General features: G+C 42.2%; 1 protein-coding gene across 1 annotated transcript in view; it reads right to left on the reverse strand.

The window, feature by feature from the left end:
* The window catches only part of SMC5 (structural maintenance of chromosomes 5), a 47373-nt gene extending 40331 nt beyond the window's left edge, over nucleotides 1-7042 (reverse strand). Inside the window, exons 1-4 of the mRNA XM_009635453.2 lie at nucleotides 6881-7042; nucleotides 5087-5228; nucleotides 3909-3961; nucleotides 1489-1651 (exon numbers count right to left, since the gene is read on the reverse strand). Coding sequence (XP_009633748.2) covers nucleotides 1489-1651; nucleotides 3909-3961; nucleotides 5087-5228; nucleotides 6881-7023 — 501 coding nt within the window. The 5' untranslated portion in view covers nucleotides 7024-7042. The remainder of the gene's footprint in view (nucleotides 1-1488; nucleotides 1652-3908; nucleotides 3962-5086; nucleotides 5229-6880) is intronic.
* Between the last annotated feature and the right edge of the window lie 4494 nt (nucleotides 7043-11536).

Here is an 11536-nt window from a genome sequence, read left to right on the forward strand (position 1 = left end):
TTGGCAGCTTTTGAGGGTAGCTGTTGACAACATGGGTTGGTTCATTATTTTTGAATTGGAATCATTCTTCTGAACAAGACAGTTTAGTACAGACAATGAAAGATTTTACTCCACTGTATTCTTGATATTGGTTCTCAGGCTGCTGAGGCTACACTGTCCCAATATAAATGCTATGATTAACTCAAAAGTTAAGTAATGTAGAAGGTAATATTAAGGCTGGCAGCCAAGGGTATCAGGAAGCATTGCTGCTGTCCAAGGCAGAGGAACAGCTCAAAACCAAGACTGGAGTGAAAGGGCTGCTTGCCATTGCTACAGTGGCAGAGAGCAAATAACAACTTTCAACACACTGATATTCACTGAACTGACATTTATGTGCTAAAGGGAAAAAAAAAAAGCTGTTTTAAATACAAAAGCTATGCTGGCAGAGTATGCAGAAAGTTCTACTTTAAACAAATACTGTGAGTATGTAAATGAATTAAAAAAAACCCAGAATATTTGTTTCTGCAATATTAGCTTTCTAAGTTTTAATGTTTTTCAGCATGTCTTCTTGAATGCACTTCTTGAGTAGAACAACAAACGCATGGTTGGCTATGCTCTGATAAGGTTTCCTTTTACTATCATCCCTGATGATCCACATGAATTGGGAAGGTCTTAGGAAGGAACCCACCACAACTTTTTTAAGGTGCACTTGTGAGGCAACTTAGTTACCCGCACAAAAATCCTGACATGCCTGAGTATAGATTCGGATGTGGGAACTGCTTGCAGTATTCTTTAATCTTCTCTCTCCTTTAGAAACCACTTTTCATCAGGATGATTTTACTCTTACATAATTTGATCTTAAATACCTTTAAGTCCTACACTATGCTCAAGAAACTGTTGAGCCACAGACAGTACCAAAAATGCTCTAGTAGCAGTCTCCGTTGCAACTGTAAAGTCATTTAGGACTGCTTTCTGGTTTTTGGAGAAAGAAACCCATATAATTCTTCCCCTTCACTTACTAAGTAGAGGATCCAATCCTGAGGAACTGACTGGATATAAGCAGAGAAAAGTGCATGCAGGGACTGACCGGGAAACTCAGGGGTGCAGAACTACAGCAACCATGCAGGTAAAGGTACACAGCGCTAGATCTCAAGACATTATAAAACTTTCCTACAGATTTGTTGTTTAAGAACATCCCTACAACAGCACAGACAGGACAGAGAGATACCACTGATAGTGCTGCTACTCAAACACCAACAGGGGGAACATCAGCAGCTTTCCTTTCAGTGTCAACTGACAGCAGGTACAAAACCATTCAATTAGTGAGCCTTAAAGGTCACACAGTTCCTCCTTTCTTTCACCATCACATCAATATGGCTATCTCATCCCTCTTGTTCTTTGTGCTGTTCCATTAAATTGCTCAAGTGCTACAAAAGCTAGGAAGCAGGAAACCCCTCTCAAAACACAGCACTCCATTTGCACCCACTGTCTTTAAAAACTCTTTCGTACCTGAGGAAGAAACTGGCACAAATTGTCCATTTGGATGTTTAAGGCTGCAATCTGCTCTTCTACTGTTTTCAGGGTTGTTGGCTTCCTGTTGATAAACCATGCTGATGTGTTGTTCACCACTTGAATCTCACGTGTGATAATGATATTGTCTGGTGTCTTAGACCTGATTAATAAGAAGTGTTTACACTTTTGAGAATACACAAAGGTTTGCAAGTGTCAATGTATGTTAGAATTATGGTAGCAAAACTTCTAGATATATTAATATTCAATATAAATTAACTGGACACTAGCAGCAGACTCACATTTTATGCTTAAAAAAACACCCAGTACTTCAGTGATGAGTTAATCTCACACAGAAAACATCAAGAATATCTGCAAATCTTAACTCAGATGAAGTTATTTATATAAATGACAAACTCATGCCGAATGTATGAACCATTTAAAAGTTGTTACAGATGTGAGTAGTTTACATAAAAGTGTATTTTTTTATATAACATTTAGTAAGTTTTAAAACTGGTATGTAGGAGGTGCACACTGATGCTATGCCTTTAAAGTAAAAAAAAAATCAGTGTACAGAACTACATCAATAAGCTGTGTATATACATTCCATTTGGGAATAAAAATAGTGTCATTTAGTATGAAAAATACTAGCTTGTTTTCATCTTCTGCTTTTAAAGAACAGCAAATATGCATCAGTTGTCCACTTAGTTCTGTAGTTCAACACTTATCTTCAAAAATTTAGTCTGGTTAAGATGCATCAATAACAAACGAGCAATGTGATAGTAATTAACTCTTGACATTTTGGTCAACATTTTGATTTAGGAATTGTCTAGTGCCTGATCAGTCAGCATATTGTTAAAGATGGAGGATAAGGGCTTGTTAACTGTTTGGAGGCCGTGTACCTTAGGAGAGTTAAGAACAGAGGTCAAAGTAGCAGTGAACAATTCAACAACTTCCAGTGTTTGGAATGGGTCCCATAGGGATATCAGCCTACTTCTTGAAGACTGTGTGATTATTTCCTCACAAGGATCTCCTACCTTACTTTAATATAGCAGACCTCCTTCAAAAGACCTGCAAAGCCATGCTCCTTTTATCAAATTAAGGCCTTTTTACTGCTATAACTCTTGGATTTAGTTACAATCCTAGGGCCAAATTGAGCCAAGACAGTGTATGCTTATAGAACTCAAATTTTCAAATTCCTGTCAAAAAGCAATCTTTTGCATCATTGCTCTCTCACCCTAGGTGTTGCATTTAAACATTTTCTACCAATTAGACAAAGGACTGAATTACACTGCAACCACTACAGCAAAAATGTTAAGTTTTCACATAGTGAAGTCTCTCTTCAGACTTTCAAGTAACATCAGGATGTATCTATGTTGAAACAATCACACTGTCTACCTGAAAGACATCCTATCTCCTGACCCACTGCTTGGCCAGTCTCCACAGAATGTTTTACTTGATCACTCCCACAAGAATGAAAATGGATAGGATTTTTTCAAAGACCTGTTCCAGTGTATCTTTTTTCCTTAACGCAATTTTCTTTTTACACAAGCTGATCAGGGTGGACAATTGTTATACAAATTAACTCAGGCTCTAAACCAGTTCATTAGCTCTATGTTCTATTTAGTTCAGCCAAACAGATCAGGTTAAGTCTTATCAAAATAACCTGCACTGTTGCAGCTTCATGTTAAGATTGCCACAAAAAAGCACCCATTTAGGAACTCTATTAGGATAATCTCTCTCTGGTAGTCAAAACCCCCCCCAAAACTTACAGGAAGTATGTAATATTGCACTGTAACCACAAGTCACTGATGGAATTTTACAGAGTAGGTTCAAATCAATTTCAGTTGCTCTGTTTTGCACAAGCTTACCTAGAAGACTGCATTAGCTGGAATTAGTCAGATCTACTTTTTTTTTTTCCCCTCCTTTTGTTTCAATATGTGATGTTTTCAGTAAGAAAGTAGAGGAGCCCCTCATACCAACAATATCAGTATAAGAAAGTGAAGGCAGAACATTTGGTTTTAAAATTTAGATCTTGTCTTTTTTTTCTTTAAAAATTATTTCCAACTACTACATCATGATGGCAGTACTGACTGTATCTGAATCACCTGAATCTTAAATGTAATCAAAAGCTAAACACACCGTATACAACAATCTTTATCTATATATTCTTTGTACATTAAGACTAGGTAAAATGCTTCAGAAAGCAAAATCAGGACCAACCATCACTGCTTATTTTTTGCATGATAATTATTTAACCTTAAAATTTTGAAGGCTGGGTAAAAAAAAGAAAAAGTAAATCACCAGCTTAAAGACAGACCTCTGTACACCACTTTTTTTCTTCCCACAACTTTGTGAATGACTGTGTGGGGAAATAATATAATTAAAAATGCACAAGGAAATGCAATTTTACTACTTACAGTTCAATTTCCACTACACCTTTCAAGCACCCCTGCTTTACAAAGAGACCAACCTACAAAATTAATTACAGAAGTTATTGCAAAGTAACAGTGTATTAAAATGTAATCTCTTACAAAAACATGCATTTGTATAATAGAGTTGCTGTAATGGCATATTTTATTGAAAACTAGTAATTAAAAACTAAAATTTATTTTGGTTGTGCGTTAACTAGAAATAAAGGAAGACACTATTGTCTTCCTCACCAACTAGCAGCATCAGAACGTCCTCCAATTTCTGATAAATTTCAACCTCCAAAGCTGAACAAATTACAATCAGCAGATCCACAGAGAGGAGGAAGTTCTGATGAATTTGGGGAACAAAGGCAATGCAAATGAAAGACATTGCCAAATATTGGCACTAACTGAACTGCCAATTCTAACAGTATAAAATACATAAACATGAAAATCCAATAAAAATACCAACACAGAGTGCTGCCATGTAGTCAATTGCCACATTTACATTTGCTCAAGACTAAGCTGCAACCAGAGAATATGTACTATCATTTAAGTACCCAGATTCAGTGCTCCAAAGATCTACTGGAATATATTCCATCCAATCAGAATATCCAAGAAAGCCAGAGCAAAACTTAAAGATTTGACAATACAAACATCCTACCGTAATGTCAACACATGATCTCTTAGGAGTAAAAAATGACAGTAACAGTAGAACAACCCAAACCAATGCAACTTCCATTTAAATCAAAGATCAGTGCCTCCATGGTTTTAGATAAATTCTCAGACACATTAAGTTATTTCTACAGGTTCTAGATACTTGGAAATGTAAGTTAGGCTTTTTTTTTTCTCCTTTAGTTGGTACTTCTGATCAATTTATGCATTATGTGGCATTTTCCTACTCCACTGTGGAGGCTTAGACATCTTCAAATATAACCTCTAGTCTACTCAGGTTCCAGTACAATTCAGGTGTTTCCACTTCATAACTCAGCCAAGACAACAAGTAGTTAAGTAAAACAAAACCACTTTGGTAAAAGCCTAGACCAGGTTATTCTACAATTGGGACACATTACTTTTTATAAAAATAAAGCAAATCAAGGAAGACAGTCTTTTCCCCGCTCCTATGCTGGACAGGGCTCTTAATGAAATTCAAATTAAACATGAAAATTACAGATGTTCATAGTTACCTTGTCAGCTCGCCCTATGAAAGAAGGTTTTCCAGCCAGTCCCAGACAGATGGCACAAACAATGCTTGACTTCCCTGTTCCATTAGCACCTACAATCATGTTCAGATTGGGTCCTGGACGTACCTCACAGCTATCATATGTCCTGGAAAGCACAATCATTTTTTGAACCTTATAAATGCTACGTCGCTGTAAAAAAAATGTACTTGCTTAAAAACACTTCATTGCTTACATTAAATATGACAGATAATTTTATCAAATCTAGACTCAACCCTCAAATACTGTTTTGTAAGAAAATCTCAGAGTGAAAACTAACACTGCAATAAAACACTGGAGTACATTCCTACCAGCCAGGGTACTTACAACAACTTTTTTCAAAACAAATGATTATAAAGAATGAAATCCAGACACATCATGACAATTTCTATTGACTTTACTAGGACATTATATTATTCTACATATTAAAAAAAGACAGAAAGAAAATTGAGTGAATTCAGTCAAGTCTGTTACATTTAATTTCAGCTGCCTGCTGCACCACTGTCACAGGAGATTCCACTTGTCTAACCCATAAAATGTACTTGGGTCTTAAGCTCTGGAAGAAGTCTGTGGAACTCCATATTGATACATCATACAGTAGCTTTCTTGAGTTACCAAGAATGTAAAATGCTATCCTGCTATCAGTTACTTTTTTAAAAAAAATTGTATTAGACATCTTTCATCATGTACATCCAGCTTGCCTACTGCAATAGCAACTACAGTCAGAGTCCAAGCCCTAGCGTGCAAATTCAAGACAAGCCATTAATGTTGATATGATCAGTAACATCTCAGATGTATAATGAACTCCACAACTCCATATTCTGTTCCTGCACTGTACCAAACACAGAGGAACAGAGACACTACCACCAAAGAAGAAACAGAAAGCAGTTAATGATAAGACGATAACATAATCCATGTACTTGTGGAAGAGAGGGTATTTGAACCCTTAATGCTGAGGCTTAAACTACAATGTTTGAAGCTTCATTTGACATCTGTAGCACGACCCATGAACTACACTACTCAGAACGGTTTTCAAGGATGACATGGAGCTATCAGCATACCTGCAATAAGAAAATGGCCTGGAAACCTCTACTAGTAATCACAGTAACTCCAAACAGAATGGTATTCCCAATACACAGAAGCTAGAAAAAGCACGTGCAAAAGATAACACCACAGATCCTGATGGTTCCCAGGGCCTGTCCCTGCTGCCCTATGAATAATTTCTGCACTCTCCTCTCCTCCACTCCTTGGCAATCACCTAACTGGGAGAAAAAAGCATGCAGAGGCTGACATGGACAACAGGTACCACCACCTTAGGGGACAAAGGGTCGACTCATAATACACACAGCAGGTCCCCTCCTTTCTCTGAGCACGGCATCACCTTCCAGGGAAAAAACATTTCACGCACTTCCTCTTCCAGCCCCGACTCGCCTCGGTATCCAAGGCCTTATTAAGGACCGCCGTTAACGGAGGGTGCCTCCCTGCTCCGCGCATCACGCCGGAGACGGGCGGCAGCGAGCACGCCCCTGCCTCGCCAGCCCGCTGCTCCAGGTTCGCCCCCCCCGACTTAACCGCCAGCCCCGCACCCGCTACAAAACGGGACAGGGGAGGTGGGGAGAAAGCCGAGACCGACTCAGACTAGCCACCGACCTCTGAGACGGCCGGGAGCCCCCACCCCAGAGCCTGCAGGCGCCCCGGTGGCCAATGGCGGCCCCTTGGCCGCCGCCACCTGGGAGGAGAAAGCGCCCCCCGCTCACTCACAGGAAGTTCTCCATGAAGATCCTGACGATGGAGCCCTCGACGAAGCGGGGGCGCGCCTGAGGGTTCCTCCCGGCCCCCTGGCTGCCACCGGCGCCGAGCTCACAGGCGCCCAGTCTCCGTTTCCCAGGCGCTGCCCCCGCCATCTTTCCCCCTCAGCCCACCCGCAACCCTCGGCCGTGAGGACGCGCCCCGCGCCTCGCCCTCATTGGCGGCCGGGAAACGGCGGGCAGGCAAGGAGCGCGCTCATTGGCTGAATGGGCGGGACTAAGACGCGGTGAAGCTTTTCATTGGCTTGTCAGCGTGCCGCGCTGCTGCTCAATGGCCCTGGAGGAGAGCGAGGCGGTGAGGCGAAGTTGGCCGCGGCGGTGCTTTCGGTTTCGGACTAGGAGGCGGCGGGTCGGGACCGCGGCCGGGCTCCTCAGCGCTGAGGCAGCCGCGCGGCCTCACGGGTGTGAGGCGGCGGCCTGGGCTCGTCCCGGCCGCCGGGAGGAATCTCTTCCAGCCTCGTGGGCCGCACTTCGCGGCGGGAGGATGGCGCCTCCCGGCCGGCGTGTCCTGCTATGGGGCGGCGCCGGGCCCGAAGGGTCCGGCGCTGCGCAGAGGGTAGATGCCGGTGCCTGCGCTGCGGCCCCGGAGGCGGCCTCTCTCCCTGTTCTTCTGAGGCGCCGACCGCCACCGCGGTCTGCCTTCGGCGTGCTTCTGGAGGCCTCTGCCCGGAGCGGGGTGGGAGGGGCTGGGGCAGGCCTCGGGGCTGCAGACCCCGGCCCTCTCGGCTGTCTGCGCCCGCTACCGTCAGCGGCCTTTCCCCGGCGGCTGGGCGGCGTAACGCGCCGCGGGAGGGTGGGGGTAGCGGCTTTCCCACGAGGTGGCAGCACAGCCGAGCAGTTGGGTGGCTGGTCCCTCGGAGGTGGGCACCTTCTAAGCATCCCCCTTCCTTCGCGGGGACAGGCTTGGGTTCCGGGCGAGCGAACTCTTCTTGTTTTCATGTCCCTGTCTGGGTTTGTTTGCTTTTTATTCATTTTTAACAAAATAACAGGAATTTTTTTTTTTTTTTTACACGTTGTTACTTCAGACATCAGGAAGTCTGTAGGAAGGGTAGATGTCCTTCAGAAATTATCCTAGAGGAATGGAGGTGTGTGAGATTTTGGCACTTCGACCACAGGGCACCGGTGCCACTGAGGCTCCTGCAGATGCCTTAGCTTTTCCACATGCTTTGTTTTTTCTCTCAGACCAAGAGTTCCAGCTGGAGCGCAAGGCCTCATAAATAGCCAAAGCTTCCGTGAGGGACCGGGAGGCTGATTGACTGCTGACAGACTGAGATAAGAAACTGCTTGTGCTTAAGTGGAACTAGATAGAAGAATCAATGCGTAACTAAAGGGATTTGTCCTTGCAAGTTGTAAGGAAAACAATGTTTTTCCAGTATGAACCAAATACTTGGCATGCAGGGGCTTGCAAGGCTACTTGTACCTAAGCAACTGTATCTGTAACACCCTGCAAAGACCAAGACTGCCACGGTAAAGACATCAGAACAGCATCTTTGGGTATGGATGTAGTAGAGCTGGGACAAATGAGGAAAAAGTAATTTGAGGCAGGTTGCTTCTTTGAGGGGAACTTGGGTAGATACAGGGAGGTACAAGGGCAGTGAAAAGGTTATTCCAGATATGGGGGAGAAATGGGGGAAGAAAGATTAAGATCTGTTAAAGAATGAAGGGGACTTCTGCTCCAACAATATGTGTGCAGATGCCCACAGTAATGAAGCTGACCTGCATGTCCAAGCCCACCACGACATCAAACAGCCACTTTGGATAACCCACTGGACTGTCCACCAGGTTCATGTCCAGAAGACTTGGGGTAGGAGAATATAGCAGCAGAGAAATGCACCCTAGTACTATGGGGTATGGAGGAGAAAGGATGATAAAATTGAAAGTATGTAATTGATAAGATTTGTGATAATAACTTTGTAATAGCTGTGTAATAGAGTGCGAAATTGTATCATTGCAAATTAGTAACACTGGTGTGTCTGTTAGTTAATTAGAATATTAGTTGATTTATTAGTTTTTAATGTTTTACTTAATAAAAATTGTAGTCTCCCAAATCAGTTATGTCTCAAGCTTGCAGACCAAAAGGGTAGAGTTGGACTCCTTAAATAAGAGTGACTTCCATCCAAAAGAGGAGGTGGTATATTAAGGAACCATTTCAACATATTCCCACTAGCAACTGCTGAAGAGACCTGTTTTTCCCAGAATTTGTCAGGGAGCATTTCCCAGGATCTGGTGAGTATGGATGCTGCTAACAGCTGGAAAAAGGAGATTGCGAAGGCCGCAAAGTAGGCAGTGCTTGGACCAAGAGGAGTTCTTGAAAGAAACAAGGGAGGGTGTAAAAGCTAATACAGAACGTAAGAGCAGCAAGAATTAACATGGTACTTGGCGGTGAGCAGAGGAATGTAGCAGAATATGCACTTGGCCAAGAAAGAGACCAAAACACTGATGTTCAGAAAAACCATGCACAGGTGGGAAAAACAGAATGGTGCAGGAGGTGGACAGGAAAACAACAGAGGAAAGATGGGAAGAAAAAAGCACAAAGGTGAATATAGGGTGGAGTAATGTGAAGGGGTATTGAAAGTTTGGTCATTCATACTTAAGCAACCAAGAAACTTGAAATCACAAATTGAAATGTTTTTTTTTCAAAGGAAATGTTAAAATTAAGTAAATTTGACATCTTGACACCTAGTGTTTTGTTTGAGGTAGGACAAGTCCAACGTTTTCTCTCCTTCAAAATGTGAGGGGTAGAACGTTTTGACTCAGTGTGTCATGTCGCAGGAAAGGCATGCTCTCTTCAGCCTTTTCCCTTACAGAGTGGTCCTTTCGGAGTGGTGGGTCTCTTGAGTGTGGGCAGTCACACTTCTGAGCTGTGTTAAGGTCCAGGTAGATAAAATGCCAGATCTTTTAGTGCTCAGCTTGAGCTGTCTTAGTGAAGCCTCATGACTCTGACGTTGGACTTATGTTAGGTTTATTTTGGTGTGACACAGTAGTCAGCCAGAATACAATTTCATTTGCATTAGCATAGAGCTAGAATAACAGTGATATATTATGTTGTTATTCTGGTTTTCCACTGGTGTAACTGAGATCTGAATTTGGCCCTCTTGTTGGAAATTAGTAAGGATAATGAAAAAAAATCAACTAATGGAAAATATTTAAAAAATAAGTAGAGTATTAAACAAGAGGACAATAAAAGAGCTTTTCCATTGATCTCAGGACAAGTTCAGTTCCACTCCAGCACAAAGCTGCATTTAGAGCAATCACATACAAGCCTGTTAGTGTTTGGGATGTTACAGCTGCTTTTGAAGGTTTCTTTTTCATTTCCAGTTTATGGAATGTGCCACAACTGGGATCAAAGCAATTACTCATCGGTTCTCCAGTAGCTTTTGAAGAAATTCAGACATTAAACAGGCCTAGTATAGCAGGCTTCAGAACGTTTTTTTGCCCTGCTGTGGTGCCTACACCACTACTGCAGCAGTGATAAAGGAACAAATGGTAAATAAACATGGACACAGGGCAGAAATCAGTTGCACGGGAAGTTGCCTATTTGGGCAGAGCTGATGGGATGTTTTTTATCTTGCCATAAACCTGAAGTTTGCCAGTGGAGAAATCTTAATATCTTAATGCACCTTCCTTAGCTTTCAGATGCTTTGCAGCCATTCTTTCACTAGGCTGTGAATTTCCTATTCTATAAACTGATAGTCATCAGGCACTAAAGTAATTTCAATTTCTTCCTCTGTTCTTTAATTCATGCAGTAGAAATAGGTGGAAAGGTGCCATTGTTCCCTACTGAAGGAAGAACTTGGGCTTTTTTTTTTTTTTTTTTTCAGTCAGGACAGTGCTTCACACCCTACCGATAAATACTAACGTTGGTGATACAAAATCCTCATACCAGTGAGGGCCCTAGAGAATGCTCAGTGGAGAGCAGAACAGCATACTTTGCTTATGTTCTTACACCAGACTAAATCAGATTCCTTTGATGGAGTGAAGCAGAGTTGCATAAATTGTTAGAGATAGGAATCCAGTAGTTTGTGCTTCATTTCATTTACAGAAAAGTCCCATGAGAAGTATGGAGAACCGCCAAGCCTGGTGATTTTAACCACTTCATTTTCACTTGTTTTCTGCTTGGGTAATTTCATCTGAATGTTGATAGCAAAGCATAAGCTTTACAGAACTGTATGGACTCTTGGCAAACAGACTGTTGTTTCTGGTTGCTTTCGTTTTCAGAACAATAGCAGGAGCGATGCGTTCACAACCAGCTGCCAGCGGGGACTGTAGGTAGCTAGGCAGTTGAGATGTCAATTCCTTTTGGCTCTTCCTCAGTCTCTAGGAAATAATGAACTGCTTCAGTCTGTGTAGTCAAATAAACATGTTAGTACTGAATGTATTTAATTGAACAATCTTTCCAATTGTTTGTTTCACCAACATGAAAACTTACTAAAGGTGCAAGAGGCTAGATTGTCCCAGGTGCTGTCGACCCTTACAGGCCATTAGAAAAACATATACCTTGTTCTGAAAGGAGCAAGGGCTATTCCCACTTTTCAGGGCTTACGTCTTGCAGCAACAGCTTGAATTTGGTGGCTGTAAGAGTAATTTCTCAGTGTGTTTCAATACAGGA

This window comes from Egretta garzetta, unplaced genomic scaffold (assembly GCF_000687185.1).
Source record: "Egretta garzetta isolate BGI_Z169 unplaced genomic scaffold, ASM68718v1 scaffold173, whole genome shotgun sequence".
Lineage (NCBI taxonomy): Eukaryota > Metazoa > Chordata > Aves > Pelecaniformes > Ardeidae > Egretta > Egretta garzetta.